The following is a 25,797-nucleotide window of genomic DNA, read 5'->3' on the forward strand; positions in this document are numbered from 1 at the left end:
TTGACAGAGATGTGTCACACTGTTTTAGCTAAAGACCTAACCAAAATGTCTCAGCTGAAAAAAAAATTGTTTAGCACATTTTAAAATTATCTAATGATACTTCAAACAAATTGTTTATTCTAACTAATGAACTCTGAAGAGACTATTATTTCATATATAGGTATTACTATCCACATATGTGAAACTGCAGGCTGGGCTTTCAGAGGTGCATCTAAATTTCACACGCAACAACCTCACACCAGGGAGCTGGACGATGATCAAGGCATAAACACAACTAAAGTCAATTTAATACTTAACTTTCAGAATTGAAGTACAGACAGAAGAAAAATAAATTTATTAACCGTTTTCACTGCTGCGGATATCATTGTTTCAGTAATGGGAACATGAAGGCACTTGGAACTATAATATTCACATATTTACATTGCAAATAGATGACATAAAACCACCAAATAAAGTTAGAATTTAAAACCGTAGAAAGAACTCAATACTCTCTGAATCTTTAGTCTGGATGAAATAAAAGATTTAAAAGAAGTTTTATTCACTTTCGGAAAGCTAGAAGAAAATAATCTGTGCTCTGAGACCAATCGAAAATATGAATAAGATGAAATTAATGGACTTTTAGTCAGTGAACTGTCAATTCAGTTTACTTGTCATATCATCTATTATGTATAAATGTTTGTGTCCCCCCAAATTCATATGTTGAAATCCTAACCCCTCAAAGCGATGGACTTCTATTTTTGAGAGCCCTCACAAAACAAAATATCATGAATTAAAGGAAAGAATGAGAAAGAGGCATTCTAATATTTGATTTTTATAAGGAATATGACTTTCCCTATGAGTAGTTTCCCTTCTTTCCTGAGCCCAGAACTGTGGTAGGCACATAGGTCTGTGACATTTGCACAGATCAGGTTGACTCTCACAGAACAGTTTTCACTTCTCAAAGCATGGGTGAGTTAACTCATACTACCACTTGGTTAATATTTCTTAATATTCCGAAGAGAGAATACTCTCCCAATGACATTGATGGAAAAAAAAGAGACATAAATGGATAATTCGCACACTTGACACAATAAAAATAAAAATAAAAGAGCATCCACCCAACAATGAGACCAGCGACCCAATTACCCTAATGACCCCTAGGAGTTCCATAATTTAAAAGAAAACCTAGCAGAAATCCAAACTTACAAGTAAAAGACAGATGATAAATAGAATAATGTATCATTTACTCCTTTACTCCCCATAATTGTTAATTTTAAAATTACAAATCTGATTATTTATTGTAAAAAAGGAAATATTATAAGTGTGTATAAACTAAAACAGCAAAATATTTACTCCCCCTTCACTCTAATCCCATCCCCACAACCTTCTGTTAATAGTTTGGAGTACCTTCTTGTAGACTTTTCTATGGTTACGTATACATATTTAAATAGATATAATGTACATACATATAAAGCAAAGCAGACTCTTCTCCCGACTGAATAGTATGTTACAGACCCCCCTCCATCCACTACCTCTACATCTGACCGTTTCTCAGGGCTGCATGGACACTCCACAAAGTACAGACCCTGCTGCGACATGTGTGGCTCCAGGCCTGCTGGAGGAAGACAGTCACTGCGAACAAACAGCACTCCCACCCCTCACCCCCGCACCCCCCTCCACACACCCCCGAGGCAACCTCAGAGACATCAAACTGTAATAGGGACTGCAAGACATGACTCTTGAATATTCGACTTGTGAAGACTGAAGAAGTAATTTCCGAAACCAAATAGAAAGATTAAGACTGTGACATAATCTAAACTCAGTAAGGAGAAAAGCCAGTACATGACCTCCTTTTCCGAAGTAATCTTTGGTGAGTTAGAGAGCAAAACTCCCCAGTCCCAAGAGGAGGTATGTATGCGAGCAAGCACGCTGGGTCCGCGGCCAGGGGCGGGGGGCCAAACGGCAGAGGGGACAGCCAAGATCGCTCTTTCTACCTCAGGCATATTTGGCAACGTGCAAAACTTTGTAGAATGTGAACCTTTTCCAACCTACTGCAAACGTCCGTAGCAGAAGAAAGACATGCTATGCTCAGAGGTTACTGTGTGGAACTGACTGATACAGCGTCTCAGATGCTTCCTTCTAAGAAAATAGACCTCTGGGGAGAATTAATTCACTAGTTAAACTAATACCTATCGTGTGTCCTTTATTTTCCATATTCACAAGAACTATTTATGTGATGACTGTCACAAGAGGAGAGAGTCCAGCATCCCAAAAGAATTTATCTATAGAAAGAGCTAACCTAGTCGGGGCTTCAGAGGGGACCTCCCCAAGGAACTAATGGTAAAGCCGAGGTCTCAAGGTTCAAGGGAGTTAGCAGGGCCAAGACTAGGGCAACGGCGTGTGCAAAGGTTCTGCAGTGAGAGAGAGCAAAACACATTCAAGGGACGTGGAGACCTGTTTAAAAACTGGGAAGGGAGGGGAGGCATGGAGTACGTTGAGATTTGCTACACTTATTTCATTTCTTAGCCAAACAGAAATCACACTTAATAATACCTGATTGGAAGATACTAGGCAGATGCCTTAGCTGAAAGATACAGGGAAATAGTACAAAGCTTCGAGCCACACCTGGGAACCTTCGGGGAGGTGATGCAGAGTAAGAAAGTAAAGGAGAGCACCTAGGCTGCTATTATGCTCAAACCACAGATTTTTAATGCATACGGAGATTTTTAGATAAATGGATTAAATTATATTAAAATCCCATGAGTAGTAAAATACTCTAGAATTGGTAAAATGTTTAATAAAAAATTTTCTAGGATGAGTCATCTCTCCCATGATTTGTAAAACCTCTAAGCCAAGAAATAGAATTACCATGACAAAAGGAATAAGTCTGTTCCTTTAGAGATCTTTTCTCTCCCCAGAAATCTATTTGAGATAAATTTATTGTTACTTAATCATCAGCAGAAGATAAGACATGGAACTATTTTTTAAAAGCAGCAAAATATTTTTCTATTTTAGAATATTCTCCAAGAACTGAATCTGTTCCTGATGTAGATAATGAAAAGGTAAGAAGATCTCCATAAAGGGTGGGCCTCGGAAGCAATGTGGCCCGCGACACTGCCAAGTCCTGAGTGTGGGAGCCAATGCACCTTGCCCTTCAGGGAAAGAAAGCAAAGTAACCTTGACTTTGACTCTGAGCTGGACCCTCCACCTCGTTCTCCTAGTCACAGAACAGTTTTTCTGTTTCAGGGAAGGATGCCAGATAGAGGCTGACTCTCAGACCTCCGGCTAGATGGTTTTCTTGATGAGAAAGAACAAAGGAAGGTAAAGAAATTCTTTTTTTTTTTTTTCTGAAAAAGCCTGGAATGGATGGAAACATTATTATCTGAACGTGTCAAGGTCATCTTGCAATGCTTTCTTGTACTTTCCATTGTACATTTTGGTACTAGTGGTGAGTAGGGATTAGAACACTGGGGGAGAAAGTGAAAGAAGAATTAAGAGAGGCCCAGAGAAATAAATGCAAACAAAGCCAGAGTGAGAGCTAAGCCCCAGAAGACAAGTACAGGGCATACAAGCCAGAGAGGGGCCATGAGGCACTTAAAGAAGGGACAAAGTTCCAAGGCAAGGAGGAGGAAGAAAAGGATTGTGGTAGGAAGGATGCACAGAAATACAGAATAAATATGGGTAGAAAGGGCCAAGAGTAGGAGGTTAAGTTCAAAACCAATTATCAAAGTCAAGGGTGTTTACACATCTGTCTTTCATTCCCCAACCACATGTGCAGGCCCTGGCACCCAAAGGTAAATTCACAGAAATTGAAGAGACTTACTGTGCATAGACTTAAAGCCATATCACCAAACCATAGTCAGTGGCTGCATTCTATTGGAAAAGAGAAAAAACTAATGCCTACTTTTCATGAGCAGAATAGCCAATGCGATTAAACACAGTCTCTGGAGCAGACTAACCGGGATCCTGGTTCTGTGGCTGTAACCTAACCTCTTTATGCCTTACTTCCTCATCTGTAAAATGGGATATCAATAGATCCCTCTTCACAGAGTTATTGAGAGGCCTAATATAGAACATATATATATTTAGAAGAGTCTCTAGGACATAGGGAACGTTAAAAAAATATCAGTTATTTTTATTATTTATAAAAGAAGAACTGCAGTCCGTAAGACTGGCAGTAAAGGCAAAAAGAACTACACACAAGCACCATACTCGTCTAGTTGATAAAAGCTCTTTCCCACAGGTGTGAATTAACAATTCTGATACTGCTACACAGATATCCTGGAAATTGAATGATTAAGTAAATGGATGGCAGATGGTAGAGACTAGTTTTCTCTCTGTTGGAGAGAAAATTTACAAAGAAGCAAAAGGAAGAGGCTAGAATGATCCACCTGGCAATGGATCAAAGTTGGAGACATCAGTAAAAATTCATATTCGACATAATATAGATACAGATGGTTATACAAAGAAATATTTATAAATATGCATATTTACATAATTAGTATACATAATTTCCTAGCCCCATAATTAGTATACATAATTTCCTAGCCCCATTAGCTCAGAGGGTCTAAAATAAGTGACACTCCAGTAGCAGTGGGCACACTCAGCACCCAGATCTTGGTTTCTACTACCATTCTCCAATAAAAAGAATCGGGTCTCCTTGAAGAAATGGCTGATTGTAGGCCTGGGGTAGGAAACATACAAGATGAGCCTAGAGCATCTTGTGGTGCCATAAAGTAAGGAAAGAGTCAAAAAAACAAAGAAACCCACAATGATGGGGGTATATCAAAGTGACACAAGAGTCAACCAAAAGAGCTCCCAAAAGCCAAAGCTGGAACAATCTGAGCAACAAAACAGAGTAGCATTGTATTATAACCTGAAGCATATAATAAATATCCATGAGTCTACACTGATTTAAATAAATGATTAAATAAATTAATAAATGCAGAAGACGAATCTCCCATGCAGAAGTTTTCCAAATAAATTAGGTAGATACTTCACCTTAAAAGAGTGGGAGTATAACTGCCCACTCATTCGGTGTGGGTTGTGCATAGTGACTTCTTTCCAAACAGTATAGTATGGAAAGGAAGGGGGAAACGATGTTTCCCATAGAGAAATCTGAAAAATATGACTTCGGTCAGGTGAACAAGGCCAAAGCAGTCAGAAATCATGTTGACAGTATGTATGCTTGATATCATGTGATGGGAATGGCACTTTATCTCTGAGATGTTCCTCTCAAAGCCTCATAAATTCAGTCTAGTTATGTGAAATATATCTATCTAATTATGAAAAAAATTCCAATAAAGGAGCATCTTACAATATATGACCAGTACTTATCAGTACTCATCAGAACCATCAAGGTCATCAAAAACAAGAAAAGTCTGAGAAACTGTCACAGTCAAGAGGAGCCGAGGGAGATAAGACAACTAGATCTAGATCTGAATGAGATCCTAGAAGAGAAGAAGGACTTTAGGAAAAAGGTAAGGAAATCTGAACCAACTATGGACTGTAGTTAATTATGTATCAATATTGGTTCATGAATTATAACAAGGGTACTATTCTAATGTAAAAAGTTAAGAATAGGGGAAACTATGAGGGAGGTATATGGGAACTCTGTACTATCTGGTCAAATTTTATATCAATCAAAAACTGTTGTTTAAAAAGTCTTTAAAAAAGTGGATGAACAAGAGAGTCCAGTCTAGGTACTTAAGAGAATTACATAGAAGGTTAAGGACGTGCACCTTAACCTCTCTATGACTCAGATTCCTCATCTGTAAAATGAGACTATTAATACATAGAGTAATGAGAATATTAAAGGGTATACAGTACTTAACAGAGAGACTATTCCTACGAAGCGGCCAATTTATTCTAGCTATTATTATCAGAAAGGGACATTGCCACTCACCAAGATTATTTTTCAGGGACCTCAATAACTCATTATTTTCCATTTCCTCACAGTCCAAGAAGGGAGCTTTATGGTAAAAATAGGCCTCTAATGATAAACTTGCTGAGGTCGTCTATAGCTTTCGTCATTAGAATGGAGTTTCCATTGGTGATGACAGATGCTACAGGGCACCAAGAACAGGAAGCGGGCACTCGGACTCATGGGCTGACCAATCTGGGCTTCCTTCTTCTTTCTCACTTCCTATAAACCATCTCCCTACCCAGGAAACAAGCCTGACTTCTACATTCCTAGCTGCTGTTTGGGGACCTTGCTCAGGGTGCCCATTCAATAATAAAGCCTGGCAAAATAAAGGAGATAATCCCCAACTAAAAGATCTCTGAGTGCTGACAAGCGAAAACGTTAGTCACAAACTATAACCTAGTTCTTCATGCAGTTCTGTCGGTGGCCCTATTACTGTGATATGGCAAATGTAGGGGGACATCTCGAGCATGAGATCCTAATGCTCTTTGTAAAATGGCAGGTCCGGGAGCAAAACGGTGAGAAGCCCAGGTCTTGGAGTCAGTTATACCTGAGTTCCAATACCAGACCTCTCTCTCAACAAGCTGCTTTTTCTGAAGCCTCAGTTTACACACTTATAAAATGAGGACAATATCACACAGCCTATCTGTGATGGTAAAAGAAGACACTAAGTGCCTAGCAGAATGCTTTACACTAGTCAGCACACCACAGACTGTCACCAGTGGTGGCGGCCAGGGTGGTGATGGTGGCTTATCAACATTTTCATCATCTAGGAGGATACAGGGCGAATCAAGTGACGGTCTGGTTGTGATGTCTGTATCCCTTTATCTAAAATGTAAAACACCCTAGAAGATTCTCAGGTGACTGGTTTTTCTTCTTTTCATATCACTATTGATGTTGTTTTTCTCCTCCTTAACTGTTAGAAAAGGAATGTCTGCTTGGGGGCCTACTCTCTTCTCTTAAATGAACAATTTTGATTCAAAATTTCAATTATTTTTAAAACTATAATTGTAGTTTCCTTTGTCCAGTATGGATGTTTTAAAGATAATACCAGACAGATTCTTTTATGTAGCGTACTACTTTTCCATTTCTTCTTTTGTTTTATTAAACTTTTACTTTTTAAAAAGATTCCTTTGACATCATAGCCTTTAACTCTCTAAATTCAAAGTTTTACATTTTATTTTTGCTCTGTTCTCACCCCTCTCTATTCTCCTCATTTTTGTTACAACCACTCAGATTAATTTCAATTGTCTTCGTACAGTATTTGAATTTTCTGGAATCAATATTGGTTGCAAACTCTCTGGGAAGATATTTTTTAATACTTTCTGCTGTAAAGCTTTCCCAGACATTAAAGAATCAGAGCCAACTTTCTTTAACTCATCTCCCTTTTCTTTAAAGTGTTTCCAATGTCTTAGATAACTACTATTTTACCAGTGACTAAAATCTAGTGTCACTGTTTACAACTTCTGGGAAAAGATTACAAGAATGACATTCATATCATCTGAATGTGCGGAGTTGAAAGCAGGATGGTTTCAACAGTTTAAAGCACTGCTATGGTGAAGTCTGAGAAAACAAAACACGCCATTCCAGAAGAGAAGTGATGAGAGTCAGTCCAAAAAAAGGAAGCAGAAGCAATGTCAAGATTATACTAGCCATTAAGAAAAAGAAAGAAAGAAAGAAAGAAGTGCCATTTCCTGAGGAGTTTTAAATCTCTTTAAATAAAGTTACGTGTACATAGATATTCTAATCTCAGCTCCATTTCAGAGAATGAAGATTCACGGTGACAAGACTCTGCATGGTGACTACCCCTTCTTTACCTTCTCTTGACTTCTGAATTCAATGATTAGAACAAATCTGTACTAGAGAAAGCTTCATTTTTCCATCTGGTTGATTTTATTATTCCAAATAGACAACATTTTATCATGCAAAAATGTCAGCAGGAAGGAGGGAAAAGGCACAGGTAGAATGAATGCGGGCAGAGATGTTTTCCTTTGTCTCAGAAAATGAGTTTCTTGATTTCCAAACAGTGGCAAGTTTGGGGATTGTAGAAATAAACATGATAGGCCTTATTACAGCCATCGGTCTAGTGCTTATATCAAAAAAAATCACTGGATGGCAGAGATTCCAACATCTAGATGCCTTAGAAGTTAAATTCCTTGCAAAGGAAAGAATTCTTGTTTTAGCAAGATAACTTTAAAGTTTCTCGATATTGCACAAAGCCTGACCTGGGCACACTTGGGGCTGGAGTTACAAGTGGGAGTCACAGTACAATCTGATTCTTTTGAAATGCATAAAGAACACTAGTCACTTGTGGTCTAAGACACCAGAAGCCAATCTTTCATCCTGACTGGTTCATCTGTCATTCCACGTTTTCCTTCTTTTAAGTCCTTTTATTCTCCGCAAGGTCGATTAGATCCATATTTAGAAATACAGGAAAGACTGTTATCTCAGGACTTGGGAGCCTGTATAACATGTAAGCCTTGCTCTGTGCTTACAGCAAAAACTGAAGAACCAAACAATAGTTGAGCATTTTTCTGTCCACGGTTAAACTCAACAGCGATTTCCCACCCCCATCCTACCCCTAACTCTCCAAAACTGAAGGCATCTGCCCTAAAACAGGATGTTTACCTCTTAGAATGAAACTGAATTCCTGCCGTCTGTTTCCCACCTGAAATCACAAGACAGAGTCAAAGCAAAGGAAAACAAAGGTCGTTTTGCCATCCTCGCCTTACCCCACAATCTGGTGCTTTGACTCAGCTCCTCATCGGTGACCATGGTGAGCACTTGTGATGTCACGAATAATAACAAGTCAAAGAAGCTGTCTATTTGTTCTTCCTATTTTTATCAAAACCAGTTCCATAGTCTTTCCAACAGCAAAAAGCAGTCAAGGGTACTTCCCAAATATTCAATATAATATTTGGACTATATCTCTGTTTCTGACATTTATTTGTATTTTTAAAAAGGTAAAGAGAAAGCTAAATAAATTTTATCCTGGACATCATTAAACTTAAAAGAACCTCAAAGATCATATATTCCAAGCACTCAATTTTCAAGTAAGGAAAGTGAAACAGAGAGAGGTAAAGTGACTAGGCCATATGGCTGGTAAGTGACAGAGTGATCAGGGAGGAGCTTGAATCTGAGTTCCCCAGGCTCCTTATCCAGGGCCCTTCACCTTCCAGGAGGCTGGCATTTGAGTCACCTAATCGTAAGAAGGGATATCAATAAATAAATTTTCAAATAGGCATAGTCCTATTTTTACATATATTTATTCATAAAGATAGTTCTCACTTGAGGATGCAGCCTCATCACCATATAGCAGTGTTTCTTACATAAGCACCGTTGACCTTTAAAGTCAGATAATTCTCTATTGTGGGAGATGGAGGACAGTCTTGTGCATTATAGAACATTTCACAGCAATCTTGGCTTCTACCTACTGGATGCCAATAACGTCCCCCCACCACGTTGAAATCAAAATTTCTCCAGATATTGCCAAATGTCCTGAAGGCAAAATCGTCCCATTGAGAACTGCCATACAGTCTTATCTCCTACACATCTTGTAGTCACCAGGAAGCCTTCAATCGGTGCCACAAGCCAGATGCCAGAGCTCTGGGGTGCTCAAGACACTTTCAATACGTTCCATGTGGAATGGAGAGGGTGCTCCCTTGATTTCGCTCTCAGAAAGACAAAGCAGGGACTCTGTCTAGTCATAGAAATAATAGAAGTAATCTTTTTTTTTTTTTAGAAAAAAAAAGAGCAGAAAGATAACAGTGTAGTGAGATGACAAATTATAAAGGCAGTCAGAGTGGGGGCGGAGAACCGTGAGGAAGACAGTGGCAGGGGAAGCGGAAGACAGAGGTCAGCAGGGAGAAGGGACTTCGGCATTCCAGCATTTGCAGGACAGAGCGACCCATTATAAAATGAAGTGGCATATTTTCACCAGGCCTAATTTTTTAAAAAGGCAACTCGGTGTGAGGAAAAGGGTCAAGAACTTTCTACTAATTCATTGTGAGGCTCTAATTCATTGACCACTGTCCCCAGACGACGGACCCCTCAGGGGGGTGCTGTGTGAAGCTCTTTGTCAAGGCCTCCTGTGCTTCAAACTGTAAAGCCCTGTGAAACAGCTTATCCTGGAGCTTCACCCACGCTGCTGCTCCTGGTGTACAATGAATTTCAATGAAGTTTTATAATAACGGGCCTTTAAAACAATGAGCATGACTCTTCACATCCAGGGTACAAATTAATTTTCTTTAACTGCTAAATCCCAGAAACCTATTTAATCTCAAAACACCCCCTGGGAAACAGAAAAGCCTTGGGTATTTTTCAGACTGTAACTCTCCTCGGAGCATGCAGGTGGCTAGTTGAATGGAAGCTCTAGATTTGACTTAATTCCCAAATACGGGGATAACAACGTGCTCATTTCTGAGTCTGGTCACAGGTCGAGTTTACATCGGACAAGCTGGCCACTCAATTCTTACATTATCTCTTCTTTCGTATACGCTTAAAAATATTCATTATAAAGAAGTCTTCTGTAAAAAATTATTATCGCAGTTAATTTGCATGAATAACAAAAATTAACAATAATAAAACCCCTCTAATTCTATGATTCTCAAAAGTGCACAGCAATCGCTTGAGGATCTTGTTAAAATACAGATTCTAATCTAGGTCTAGGTGGGGCCTGAGATTCTGCATTTCTTAGTCCCCAGGTGATGCTGATGCTGCTGGTCCACTGACCACGTTTTAAGCAAGAAGGCGCTAAATCTAGTCTATTCTCCGATATCATCTATCTCATTATTTTCCTCCTCTACAAGCTTTTTGGGGCTGACTGTCCACTGCTTACTAGGGAAAGTCCAAATTCTCTTGTAAGAAATTAAAGCCACTCACGGTATAATCCCAATCTAGCTTCAGCTCCACTAACTGCACTCACCCAACCCATACACACCGTGAAGCAGCCACAGTGATTCTGTGTTGTTCCCCAAATGTCATGTACATGCGTGTCCCTGATCTGGTCCCACTGTTCCTTCTGCCTGGATGGCTCTACCACCGAATCTTCACCATCCTTCAAGGCTGACCTCGAATGTCACCTCCAAGAAGCCTTCCCCAAACTCTCTAGGAATAAAGTATTTGTTCCACTCACCACATCTCACACTTGGCCTTCAAATATCTATCTGCACTGTTGTGTCTGGTTTCCCGGAGTTATAGCTCCCCCAAGAAGAGTATACGACGACCTGAAGCCTAATTTGGGAGTTAAAAAGACACTTTTCTAACCTTCACATCCCTGGCTCCTTAAGAAAAAGCTGATCAGTCGATCCTTTGATTTAAAAATTCTATAGGATCACCTCCCACACTTTCAGTTCTGAAAAAAATATCTGCCACGACGAGTGGCTTCAGGCACTCTGACCTGTAGCTCATCTACACAAGAACGGCACTGCTATAGTGGGGGCCCCGCCCCTGCATCGTGGATGTTTCCTGCTTGACTCCGAGATCATTCTCATCAGCATTAACTATCTTCCGCAGAGCCAAAGTAAGCCTTTAAAAACACAAATCAGGCCACGGCACTGTTCTCCTCAAAACCTCCTAAGTGCTTCTTTCTTCCTCAGAACAAAATTCGACGCCCTTCTCAAGGCCTTTGGGTCCCCACGTAATCTAGGGCCCCCACTACCTTACAAATCTCATCCTCTAGCAAGTGCCATTTCGCTCACTGGGTACCAGGCTCACTCCCCTCCCGCCGTAGCCTTGCCCATATTCTCTTTGCCCCGGATATTCACGAGGCCTAGCCTGCACCACATCCAGGTCTGTGCTCCGTGTCACCAGATCAGAAGCCCATTCCTGGTACCCTCCGTGAATCAAGCGCTCCACCCGGATCTAGCCCCCTTTCCTCCTTCCTCCTTTTTTGTGTGGATTCTTTATTTTGTGTGGATTCTTTGTCTTTCTCTCTGCTAAAATATAAACTTCATAAGAGGTAGGACTTAATAATTTTGTTCATGGCTGTATCCTTTAGCACAGGGCCTGGCAGACAGTAGGTGCTCAATACATTTTTACTGGATGAGTAAAGGAATACTGTTAAATAGTAAATAATAATAATAATAATAATCATAATAATAATTCTATGCTCTTATGTATTATGGGGAAAAAAAACATGGCAACATTCCAAAGGAATAAAAAATTCAAACTGCGTTCTTTCAAGAGAGTAAGTCTTAACTGAGGGCTTGCAATGCAGAGAAGAGACAGACTCACTTCCTGATCACCGTCCTTGACTCTGATGAACTTTGGCTTCCATCTTCTTCACAGTTTGGACTTGTCAGGTTTCCATACCTTCACAGATGAAAACAAACAAAACCCAGTCAATAATGCTGCAAAGCAACTCTGTTCAATTTCAACCACAAAATAACAGTTACTCTTTTCAGGAGTAATTAAGGAAAAACATCTTTATAAAACAGCATCAAAAAATGAGACCGTATGGTTGATATTGACTTAATGGGTTTATCTGTATATTCTAAACAGAAGAGTGATTTCACAATGAATTACGCTACTTAAAACTTTCTCATAATACATCACATCATTTGAATTTTTTAAATGGAATCGGGACTTTCGTCTTAGCAGGAAAATCAGATATTACATGATCTTTCATGAGGTCTCGAGCACACAAGCCTATACTCCTGGCCCCTCTGCTGTATCCATCAGATGCGGCTCTGCTTGAATAGTTTTCACATCCGTGCCACACATGAGCACAAAATAACAACTCCACCCTATGCTTAATGACTGTGATGTCTTTGAGGGTGAGTCCCATTGGAAAAGGGTTATGGAAATAATTCTGGACCCTCAAGCAAAGGGTCGGATAGAGACAAGGACCGAAGAACAGAATTCTCATGACTCGGTAACCAGGATTGCAGCTGAGGGTGCTCTGAGGTCAGGCAGATCTAGACACAGCACCTACAGAAGGGGGACACAGGCGTACAATATTTTGGAAAGCAATAGGTGCTTCAAACTTTAAAATGTGGCTCATTACATACTCAAAATTTACTACATAATTGATCGGTCCCGAATTACACTGTTAGCTATTCTTCCAACTCTGTATGTAAGCAAGCCTATTTTCATACAAATATATTATGTTTAATTTGGATCAGAATGTACATGTAGTAAGTTTACTTGAAATTCTTCAGAAGGAGTCTTTATATGAACTTATAATGCCTAGACTATTTCTGCAGTTTCTCTTCCCATCAAAGAAGAAGTCAGAGATTCCTTGGAGTTTCCCAAGCTGGCAGTCTGTCCCAAAGCTTTGATAATAGAAATTCTATAATTAGTGGGTTTACATTTTTAAAGAGCACACTTTTGTCTTCTACTAATGGGATTAACGGTCCCACTACCCTTATGGTTCCTGGTTCCCAGGATTTACAAATCCTTTTAAAAATAAAAGCCCACCATCTGGTTGGACCGAATGCAGTCCATCTGGTCCCCTTATCTCCCGTCCGTAGGTTCCAGTTTGTGCCCTTAGGCTTTGCCCCTCCTCCCACCCACCTGCTCCTTTGTCGAGCTCATCAGCCTTATGGACTTCTTGGCCTCCAGAAAATATTTTCCACTGGCCTCCGCCCTCCCTGTTCCTCTTGCTCTGTCCTGCACCTGCTATTTAGAGGGCTTCCAGATCATATAATATCTGATTTTCATACCCTTTGCTCTTCCAAGATAAGAATTTGGTCAGATTTGCTCAGCCCCATGTGAGCAAGGCAGCGATGGGAAATGAGATTCCTAGTAAATAAACAAGTGGAAGTTCTGGCTCTCTTGTTGGCCATCGTAGTAAGCCACGGGCTCACGTTCTCTCGCAACAGGTTTCGTGGTTGACTCAAGTAGGAAAGGTTAAGGTGGGCGCAGTGAAGAGTGGGCTCTCTGAAAGCCACCGTATCTTCTACCTATCTGACTAGCGTGATCCATAAACTGCCAGTGACTAAAATCTTTGTTTTTGTCACATTCGTGTTAGTCTATTAATTCTCCCTCTGGTTATTCTGGAAATATTACATCTTTTATCTTCCAACTGGGAGTTATGAGAGAGAGAAATAAAAAAGGAAAAACTCTTACCAGGAAAAGACGTGCATTTTACTGCACCTGGGATTTTTTCTTTTCAGAGATGTCTGTACTAAAAGTTTCTGGATCTTCCTATTCCTTGTCTTGACTTTAGCTTCTCACCCTGCTGCCCTTTCTCTGCCTTTTTCAGACTCAAAGCTGAGATGCTAGTTGGGATGGCACTGACATCTCTCACAGTTCCTCTCCCAGCATGTGATGCCACAGGACAGTCAGATGGTGTCAAGAAGGACAAAGCAGCCTACACTGGTGAGAGGAGTTCTCTCTCGTTAATCAACCTGATACTATCTCCTCAGAACATGCACTGAGATCACACGGATATTTCTCCTGGCCATCAGAGTACAGGTTCAAAGTCAGGACCAGATTGATTTTTTTTAATGATAATTTGGAGACCGATAAAAAACATCATTAATAACGCATGAGTGGCAGAGCACGTGGTCCAGGTGCTCAGGTGCAGACATCTCTAACTTTGCTCCATCTAACAGGCATAGCGATGGCCACTGTTTGGGATCAAATAAGTCATTTCGTGGGGTTCCCTAAGCAGACATGAAAACAGACCTCCCAACTACAAGGTTCAAATTTGTCTCTGCAAAGGCACCATCTGGCTTTATGTGTACTCAGGTGTCTTAACCTGTCGGTGCCTTCATTTCTAAAGGTTCGGGAGCAAAAGGAAGTTTTAGGACAGCTGTAATTATTCCAAAAAGTCTAAAATTAAAATGCGAAAAAATAAGATTTTAAGATCTTAAAGCAGAAATTTTAAAGGTGTAAGCACTATGAAAATGCAAAAAACGTAAATACAATTTTACAAAGGAGACCTTTAGAAGTGAGATATAATTAAAGGGCCTATAACCCTCTGGAACTTAATGGACTGGGATTAATTGCCCTTGAATTTTTCTTATCATTAAGGAGAATTAATGCTTTACAGTAAGGAAGCTAGACCAGCATTGGAATCAAAAATTCTTTAATGTTCAAGCTAGGTCATTTGAGAGTCCGTTTCATGAGATTAAGAGTGTTTCTTTGATGTTTCCTGGACCCTCTCATAGCTTCTCATCAAAAACCAAAATCAAGTTCAATTCATTTACTCCAGAGAAGTAAATAAAGGGTGTTTGAGTGTGTTTAATTAATGGCAGTAAAATAGCTACGGACAAGCCTGTCAACAACGTCACCTCCAATTTCTGCAAAGCCTCGCCAGGATTTAAGATCAAAGCTTTAACCTCTTAAGGAGACTTACCAATGAGCAGCTGCCCTTCTTTGCATGATAACTCGTAAAACTTAAATTAAAACACAAATTGTCAGAATGACTTTTAACATGATGTTCTCTGTACTGCCTTAAGCAATTATTTACTGCGGCCTAAAAATTACTAGAAAAAGAAGAAGAAAAAAAAACCATAATGTTTAACTGGTTGCTAATATTTAAACAGGAAACAATTTTTTTCCAGAAGGGATAGATATATTATTTGGAGCCCATCTGGGCAGATGAAGTGTTTAACATGCATTTGAAGGAAGACTCAGGGGCATTTGTGGTTCAAAGAAACCCTGAGATAAAGTTGTCTCCGGGGACAGTCTTTCTGGTGGGGTGACTTTCTATCATTTGCTCCCCAATGGAAAAGTCTCAGTAACCCCAGACCAGGATGGGGGTAACCCTGAAGGACTTTTCAGGCTCTACTTGATTCTGGTAAGTGATCCAATAATAATAGCAATTAATAATTATCAAAAGCTTGTTATATGCCAGATACTCTGCTAAGCACCTTATATGAATTTTTTTTTATTTAAATCCCATAATAATCCTATAGGGTGGAATTATGATTATTCTGATTTTAAAGATGAGAAAATGAGGTCCAGAGAGCTTAAGTAATTTGCCCTTGAAAATGCAGCTAATAAGTGGAGCAGGGACTTGAACCTTGACAGTCAAACTTACAAGCTTCTGGGTTACCACCCTACCACACAAGCTATAGCTATTCTGTTTATTTTATGTCTCCCCCCACCAGGTTATAAATTCTTTGAGGTTAGAAACCTTGAGCTTTTCATTCATTCACTAAGTCAAACATTCTTTCACTCATTTCATCCTCATTCAATGAATATTTCTTAAGGCCTGTCCAGGTACTAGTCTGGGCATTGGGGGATACAGCAAACCAAAGCCACTGATTTCATGGAGCGTGACTGTCAAGGAGGGCGACAGGAAACTAATAATTAGTTGATATATACTAAGCCAGAGAGTGAAAAGTGCAATGGAGAAAAAGAAAGCTGGTAAAAATGATCAGACATGACTGGAGGGTCAGAAGTGTCTGCTTCAGGTGAGGGGAGGTCCAATGTGAATAGGACAATTAAGTAAAATCCTCCAGAAGGTGAGGGCGTGGGCTACATATGCAGTTTCTCCCCGGGAAGAGTCTTCCAAGCACGGAGGAGAGCTGGTGCAAAGGCCCGGCAGCGGCGGAGGGATGGTGTGCTTAAAGAACACCAAGAAGGCCAGAGACGAGGGCGCAGAACAGAGTAAGCCAAGGGAGAGAAAACCAGGACATGGAGGTGACAAGGACAGATCGTGAGGGCCTGGCAGGTCATGGTAAGGACTTTGGTTCTAGTCTTTTATCCTGCTTCCTGCTATATCCCCTGAGCCTGGACTAGAGCCTGCTCTTAGTGACACTCAGTAAACATTTGCTAAATGAATTGATACCTCTACTTCCATGAGTAAAAGGCAGGCTGGGGAGGGAAGAGTAGGAAAGAAGCTACTCACTGGGGATGATGAGAGAACAGAGCGGAGGAAGTCAAGGAAACGGAGACCTCACATGAAGCTGCTGGCTCAAAGACCTCTGGGCCTCTGCTTTCCTAACAAAGCCCAGCCTACGAACATCAGAGGCGTTTTCCTTTAACCGACCTACAAAAACATAGGTCAGGTATGAGAAAAATGTTCAGAAGCCGACCGTGACTCAGGAGAGTGACACGGGCGAAATAGCCTGCAGATGTCTAGAACACCAAGTAAAGCCTTGATTAAGACTGTGGACTGAACCCTACCGATCAACAAGAGGGTTGTTTGTAATCACTCTAAATAATATCCTCCACAGTAGGCACCTCTCCACCCGAGTCTGACCTGAGAACTGGGCTGCAGCCACCAAGCCCACCTTGGAAAGCTCGTGCTGCCACCGTGGAGCCGGTTGTTCAAGGACGGGACAAAGGGGCCAGCATGCTTTCTGCTCATAAGGTCTGGTTCTCTAGGCGAAGTTTTCCCATGATTAGAAAAAGTTAGAAGACTCAGAAAGAGCATCCCTCTTCCCCTCCGGGCATTTGTTGTGAAAAGTCCCCCACCTTCCTTGCCCTTGGATTCACATCACTCCTCAGTGGTCCCTGATGGTCAAGGCAACGTTAACGGCCAAAAAAAGTACCTGGTATTTCCGTTCCACTTGACAGTTACAAAATGCTGTAAATTTTCCTCGAGAATACTACCTTTATCGATAACCACAACCCCACAACTGCCTAAAGAGGAGACCAAGAAAAGGATAAAGATTTTATAATCACTATTCATACAGAGAAAGAAAACAGAAAGGTGTCTCTTGCTATAACTTATTTCTCATCTAAATTTATAGTTATTTCCTAAGCACGACGGCTTTCGTGCCCTGGCTGTATGCTTTCTTCTACTGTCCATTCCAAGGCCTAACCACCATTCCTCTTCTCTGGCCCATTTTCTGCCCCTACAGCTGGGCGGCTCACCGGTACCTCCTCCTTCCACTGCCAGTTCATGACAGTTCTAAACAATCGACTGCAAACACACGTTGTTAGCACGCTACGAGCCTGAGGCTGCGGTGAAGGACGACAGAAAACAAATCGGGCCCCGTGCCAGGGAGCAGGCAGCACGCTGACGATCGGAGCATCCGTTAACAAGTCAAGATTTGCTCAGGTTTAAGATGAATTAATGCCGTATTAACAAATCGGTCCGAGCCTGTGGCTCGGTTTTCCCCAACCACCAAAAGCTGCTACTGCAAAGCTCTTCAAGAACCTTGTGAAAAATGCTACGCAAGGCCACGCACAGTGAATATGGGGTTAAGATCATGGAATCCCATCATGGTGAGGACTGCTTTCTCCTGTGATTACAAAACCTCAACAGGGTGTCACTCTGTCTGAACTGGCACTCACCGGCAACCTTGGCAGAAACCAAAGGCAAAAGAATTATGTTTCTCAGGACTAAGGGCCTGATATCATTCTCAAGGACTAGGTTTACACACACACACACACACACACACATACACACAGAAATGTCAGAGAAAAGTGATTAAAAAAAGCATAAAGTAACTCAAAAACAGCCAGTCCCTTTTCCTTTTAAAGATTCAGAGATAGACCTTGTATTAAACCATTAAATTCACTTTAATGTAATTAATGATTTTACTTTTTGGAACCATAGTTAAGATATTTGCCCCGTCATGATATATAAACTAGGAGCAGTGCCCTCCTCTGACCTGTAATGGCCACCTACCTGTCCCTTATCACCCATGCTAGGGAGACTTTGCTTGGGCAGAGGAAGGTCATAACCCAGCATCCCTTACGGATGGACATACAGATATCTGAGAACCCCCAAATAGTTTGCAAAATCTGACGATGAGTTTTTACCGTAGAGAGGGTCCACGGTTTTTAGCAAATTCTTAAAGGAGTTTATGATCAACCCCTCCCACCAACTGCTGAAAGATGGTCAAAAAAACGGCATTAGATTATGAAAGCTGAATTTAAAATTTTCCAGTTACCATTCGAAATACATGCTCTTTGCCTTTTAATTTTTTATCCGTTTTGTTTTTAGTCTCCAAACAGAAGCATGTTATTTTAAAACCTGCTGGGCAATTTGGTATTCTTTTCTAAAAAAGAAGAATAACTGCATGTCCTGCCTCCCTTTTCCAAGCGAAATCTTTAAAAAAGAGCTACTTCATAGAAACATTTTTATCTCATTTCGGGAACAGAAGGTTAGCCTGGTTGTGATCTGTGGGGAAGTCTGACAGCATCCGTTAGTGTCTACTTTAACAGGCCTATTGCCGCCACCTCGTAAAGCTAGGGTTCTGCAGTCACCACATGCTCCCACAGAGAATTCCCACGGTGCTGCTGGGTGACGTGGGGTCTGTTTGGCAAACGTAAGTAAAGATTTACCAGAGACAACTGACCCAGCAGAGAAGAGAACTTATTTCCATTTTCCCTCTTGTGATTATGGTTGGCTGTAATTCTAAAACAGGACCAAATTAAACTTTTCTGGTCAACCCAAAGCAATAGCACAGATACAGGGAGAAAGAGTACCATGGTGAGGCTAAGCCCCATCCTTTGTGTCCACCCGCACTTCCAGGAGTGTGTGTGTGGGCTACAGCTGAACAGGCATATTATCCTGAACAAAGCCAAGGTCAAAGTCAACCAACAACTGACCTTCAGCTTCCTTGAGCCCGTGAGCTAGTACTAAGTTTTTGGAGGCAATCTCCCTCACAAGAATTTCTTGTTTCTTATCAAATTGTGAGCAATGTCTCTAATAAATCAAAAAGTGTACTGGTATTGTGTTAGTTTTCTACTGCTGCCACAACAAAGTACCACAAACTCAGTGGCTTAAACAACACAAATGTATTAATTTATAGTTGTATAGGTCAGAAGTCCAACAGGAGTCTCACCGAGCTAAAATCAAGGTGTCGGCAGGTGTTCCCTTACAGCCTCTGGGATATAATCCATTTAATTGTCTTTTCTAGCTTCTACGGGCTCCAGCTCTCCTTGGCTCGCAGCCCCCCTCCTTCATCCTCAAAACCAGCAATACGGCATCTGACTCTGTCTCCATTCTCAGATCTTTTTCCCTCTTTTTTTGCCTCCACCTTTCCTGTGTAGGGACCCTTGTACCCACCCAAATAATCCAAGATAATCTGCTAATTTTAAGGCCAGATGATTAGCAACGTTAATTCCATCTGCAACCTTAATTCTGCTTTGCCATGTAACCCACATATCCATAGGCTCTGGGGAGTAAGACTGGATGTGTTTGGGGGCTGCTATTCTGCCCGCCAGAGGTGGGTATGTAAACTATTATAAATGTTAAGTCTTCTATAGTTTTATTATCTAAACTGTTTTTCTGCAGCTAACAAAGAATGAACCAGAGAGAGCATGGGACCTTCATGAAAGGCACACTCTACAAAAGTTTTCAATGTTTTTTTTTTGATGTTAGAAGCATTTCGATACCCAAAGATTCTCACAGGCCTTGTTATAATCCTCTTTTCTTTTTTATCAGAAAATATTTTCATATTCCTCACAGTCACTGGAAATATGATCTGAGTCCAATTTATCTTTCAGCAATCTGCCTTCTTTAAAAAACTCATAACATATACACCATTCAAGGGTTTTCTTGCCTAAGGGGTCATGCACATACAAACCTAGAGAAAATCTATTTAAACTCATCTGCTACAACAAAAATCTTAAGAAACGGCCTCCATTTTCTAAGAAATTCTCGCCTTAGTCAGACTATCCAGTATGTCTGTATTTTGAACTAGAAAAGGAAACAAAGCAATGTGAGAATTTCCTGAAATCCTCACTCTGTGAGTGGGATGAGCATCCTGGAGCCAACTGACTAATAAATCCCAACTTTTTCATGCACGGTGGGACAAAAAACTAAATGGATGAACCACTCTGCTTCCACTTGATCTTGTGGGGAGTTGGCGGGGGGCGGGGGGGCAGAGTTGCTAAAATAAATTAAGAAAATAGTATGGCATTATTTTGAAAAACTTTCCTATGTAAGTAATAGAAGTGAGACCTAAAAAACTCTTTGAAGAAACAAAAGTGTAGGAAAAATTGTGTCATGAATTTAATCGTAACATTTAATTTAAGCGTTACTTCTGTAAGAGACCAGCACCTGAAGGTGACGTGTGGTCACCAGTGTAAGCTGCTGTGAGGCCCCCGAAGTAGGTGGATTCCAGTATCTGCTCCCTCGAGCGCCCTCTGCTCATTACTCCCTCTCCTTGGGCTTGTAAGAGCAGAGGGAAGATATTAGAAACCTCGCCTCCTATGAAAAGAGAAGAGAGTAAGGGAATCCCAAGAGCACTGCATGTCAGCACAAAGCCAGGAATACTTGGCAAGTGCCCAGTCTAATTCTAGAACTAAGTAGAAAAACTTAATTATTTTTAAGTGAGGTTTAACAAAAAGTAATTTGGAACATATTGTATGCATCCCAAAAATGCTTACCCAGCTTCTCATGCTAAGAAAGCATTTGAAAGCTGAATGGATTCGTGTTATAAGCTTTCGAAAGGAGGTTAACTACGACAACCTCGCTGCTCCCAGGGCAAAAGCATTTCTCTTAAAAGTGCCCATTCAGTCAAGAAAATGACATCAGCCACAGACAGGGAGAAAATATTTGCAAAAGACATATCTGACAAAGAACTGTTCTGCAAAATATACAAAAACTTGTAAAATTCAACAATGAGAAGAAGAAGAACCTAATTAAAAAATGGCCCAAAGAGAACTTCCATTTCTGGTCCATCATGTGAGGAGCTTAGATGTAAGCACGCCATCCTGATGACAAGTAAAAAGCTGAACAAACTGAAAACACAACAACTCTTCTTAGAACCATCACAGAGGTCAGAGGGCAAACCATTACCCCCCAAAACCTGAAACGACAGGCAGACAGGTATAGAGAATCCCTCCTTATTGGAAAAGAAACCTATGCGGGAACCAGAGCCCGGGCAGGAAAACCCAAACTCTGATGAATTGCTGGAGCTCAAGTGTGGACAAGTCTGAGAGACAAAAACTACAGACAAGCCACCACAGTAAATATCAGAGAAAAAATCTCCTGGTTCTTCCAGCAACGGAAGGGAAAAAGAATCATTTTGAAATATACCAGAGCACTCTGTTCTTCTTAACAAGGCCTGCCCTCGGGGGACACTAGTCAACCAGAGCCTAACCTGCTGAAGTTTTATCAGAGCCTAACCTACCTAGAGAAGGAAAATACCCATCTCCAGGCCCCGCTACGCCTCCTTTCCCTCAGGGAGGAGAAAAAAAAATCAGAAGCGCTGATGAAGTTCACAGTCCAGGGGCACAGGCTGACCATAACACTGAAATCACAGGACTACAGAGCAACTGAGAGTCAACTCATCTTTGACAAAAGAGCTAAGTCAATGCAGTGGAGCGAAGATAGTCTTTTTCACAAATGATAGATGACGGAACAACTGGACATCCGCACGCAAAAAAATGAATCTAGACGCAGAATTTGCACCTTTCACGAAAGTTAACACAAAATGGATTACAGACCTAATGTGAAACATAAAACAATAAAACTTCTAGAAGTTAACATAGGAGAAACCCCTTGACAACCTTGGGCATGACAATGACCTTTTAAATATAACACCAACGGCATGAATCATGAAAGAAAAAACTGATAAGCTCGACTTCGTTAAAATTAAAAGCTCTGCTCTGCAAAAAAACCAGTGTCATAATAATGATAAGACATACCACGGACTTGGAGAAAGTATTTGTAAAAGACACATTTGATATGAGACTGTTATCCAAAATATACAAAAACTCTTAAAACTCAACAATAAGAAAACAACAAAATTAAAAAATGAGCAAAAGGCCTCAAAAGAGGCCTCACCGAGGAAACACATGGAAAGATGTTCAATACTATATGCCATTAGAGAGCTGCAAATTAAAAATACAGTAAGATACCACTATACACCTATCAGAATGGCCAAAATCCAAACACAGACAATAGCAAATGATGCCAAGGATATGGAACAGGAAGTCTCATTCACTACTAGTGGGAACGCAAAATGGCACCGCCACTTTGGAAGATAGTTTAGCTGTTTCTTACAAAACTAAAAAACTCTCTTCATATGATCCAGCATTCTTGCTCCTTGGTATTTACCCAAAGGATCTGAAAACTTATGTCCACACGAAAACCTGCACATGGATGTTTATAGCACCTTTACTCATAATTGCCAAAACCCGGAAGCAACCAAGATGTCCTTCAGTAGATGAATGGATAAATAAACTGTGGTCAATCCAGACAATGGAATCTTATTCAGCAGTAAAAAATGAGCTACCAAGCCATGAAAGGACAATGAAGAAGCCTTAACTGCATGTTACTAATTGAAAGAAGCCAATCTAAAATGGCTACGTACTGTATGATTCCAACTATATGACATTCTGGAAAAAACAAATCTATGGAGGCAGTTAAAAAAAAATAAAAAAAATCAGTGATTGCCTGGGATGGGGGTGAGGAGAAAAAAATACAAATAGGCAGAACACAGTAAATTTTTAGGACAGTGAAACTATTCTGTATGACACGATAGTGTTGCATACGTGACATTATACATTTGTCCAGACTCACAGAATGTACATCACCAAAAGCGAACCCTAATGTAAACTATGGGCTTTGGGTGATAATGATGTGTCAATGATTGTAACAAATGTACCACTCCGGTGGGGGATGCTGATAGCGGGGGCATGTGCGGGGGCAGGAGGTATATGAGAACTCTCTGTACTTTGTACTCAATTTTGCTGTGAGCCTAAAAATTCCCTATGAAGTTTATTTTTCTAAAAAAGTACACAATGAGCCCTCAATGCCTTGCCAGTAACAGTACGAGTCTATAGATTTATTTCTCTCGCCCACTAAAAGTAGGCAGAGGCTGGGTAATGTTCACTGTTGTGCCTTCCAATGCAAGTGCTTATAAGGGCGTGAATAATAATAACTATTGTTTATTTGTTAGACAAACAGTTCCTAAGCACCTACTGCCAGATACCATTCTTTTCTAAGGGTATGAAAGTGAACAAGACAGACATGGCCTCTGAGTAGGGGAGACAGTCCAAAAATAAGCAAGATAAATAAGAAAAGATCATTTTCAGTGGTATGTGCCATGAAAAAAGAAAAACTAATGGTAATCTCCTAAGCACTTAATATTGGCCAGCCACTTTACCAATAACTTTATATTATCAAACTTAAACCTCATAATAACCCTCTAGATTAAGATTATTTTTCATTCTCATTTTATAAATAAGGAAATGGAAGCTAGCAAGATGAAGTAACGTGCCCCATGTTGCAGAGCTTGTAAGGGGGGCAAACTGGACTCAAATTCATTTTCTGACTCCCAGCCCTCATTCTGGACCACACATAAATCTCAAGACTAAAAAAAAAAGACAGGAAAACTGCTTCTCCCATAAAGTATCCTAAAACTCTGAAAGGAAAGGGCATCATATTTGGCACTTATGACAAAGTCTGTGGAAATAAATAAAATGTTTTCATTTTATATTTGATCAACTCCTCTATGCTGCAGAGGAACTGGCTTCAGTAGAGAGGACAGCTCCCTTTCTCGCTGGCTGTCGGTGCATCATCCTTTTACGTACGAAGGTGTTACTACTCCAGATGTCATAAAGTATGGATTTAAGATTGTTATCCCCACAGTGGCAACATATGTGCATAAATCCTCCCAAGCTGTCTCATTTGTATATGGCCTGTCCTCCAAGAAGAGTCCTCTTTGGGAAGCAGCAGATTCAGGTTAAGGATCTGTTCTGAACACATCAAATAAACAGAAACACTCCAGACACACATATACAACAGTGACCTTTGATGGCCCATGACCTATGTAACCTCCTAAGATCACTGGCCAACATCCAGTTTTCTTTGGGTTATTTCCACCCACCCACCCCTCCAAATCCTGTCCCATTGATTCTGTCATGGAACTTAGCCTTTATCTCCCAAGAACTCTATCAATTTTAATTGCATACTTTTATTTGTATGCTGATTTAATGTTACTCTCCCCTACTTACCATTAAACACAAAGAGGGCAAGAGTCATGACTGGTTTGTCCACTGTATGGGGTGTCCACACGACACCCCATATAGTCCATGGTACATAATACACACACGGTAAATATTGTTTGAATAAATGAATGAATGAATAGAAGCACTGATGTTCAAATGAATTGCTCACAACTGTGTGAAGGGAGTGTCCCTCAAGAAACGCAGTTTCCAAGGAAAATCAATTGAAGTAGCAGAGAAAAGGATAGCTGAAGAGGATTCCCAAATTGCCCTTTACATATGACATTAACAAATTACAGGAAGTGATATGGTACGCTTGGAGAAAGCTTCCAAGCCAGGGAAAAAAAGTGGTTTTAATTCCAGCTCTACCACTTACTGATTGAATGTTTCTGAGTCTCAATATCGGCATCTATAAACATGGGAGCGATATGATGATAAATGAACTAAATGAGATAAAGTCTGTGAAAATGTATGGCAAGCAAACATGGGGAGAAGAAATAAGTTCAAAGACCCACTGAATTAGTCTCTTCTCTGTGACCTAAGCAAGCAAATTCAAGCCAGATTGGTCTTAAAGCATAATGTTTATGGATAGCTTCAACTTTAATCCTCTCCAGAAGTCTTCCACTGGGAGAACTCACTTGAAATGAAGGGGTAATTCAGATTATTGCTCAGTCTTTTCCAAACTGTGACCTGAGTGCCATTAATGACTTAGCATAAGTTCCTGGAGACATAGTTCACCCCTATTCTGCTTGTTCTTGAATTTTGCATACTTCAGATATCATAGATGCAGATCAGAGAAAGAGAATGATCAAGAAATATTCCAAGAGTAGCTAACGTGACAGCTGTCTGAGAAAAAAAAAAAATCTAGATATTTGTACGAACATTTTTTTGGTTCTCAGTGAGAATTACTAGCTGACTTAAGTTTCTCCTTACATTTGATGCTGGGTATTTTCAGTAGAACCTAACTCTCTTATTATTATTATTTTTTAATGGCATGGTGGGAAGAATACATTTTTAAGTAGAATGCATGTTTGAAGTTAGAGAAGATAAAATCTCAAAGCCCCAACACAAATAGCTAAGCT

The 25,797-nt window shown here is 40.4% G+C and overlaps 1 protein-coding gene across 3 annotated transcripts in view; it reads right to left on the reverse strand.

The window, feature by feature from the left end:
• The window catches only part of RGL1 (ral guanine nucleotide dissociation stimulator like 1), a 205,325-nt gene that overhangs the window by 42,714 nt on the left and 136,814 nt on the right, over positions 1-25,797 (reverse strand). For all 3 annotated transcript variants that reach the window (XM_039881255.1, XM_039881256.1, XM_039881257.1), the window contains one exon: positions 12,137-12,214. In XM_039881255.1, coding sequence (XP_039737189.1) covers positions 12,137-12,214 — 78 coding nt within the window. The remainder of the gene's footprint in view (positions 1-12,136; positions 12,215-25,797) is intronic.

This window comes from Pteropus medius, unplaced genomic scaffold (genome assembly GCF_902729225.1).
Source record: "Pteropus medius unplaced genomic scaffold, Ma_sr-lr_union100, whole genome shotgun sequence".
NCBI lineage: Eukaryota > Metazoa > Chordata > Mammalia > Chiroptera > Pteropodidae > Pteropus > Pteropus medius.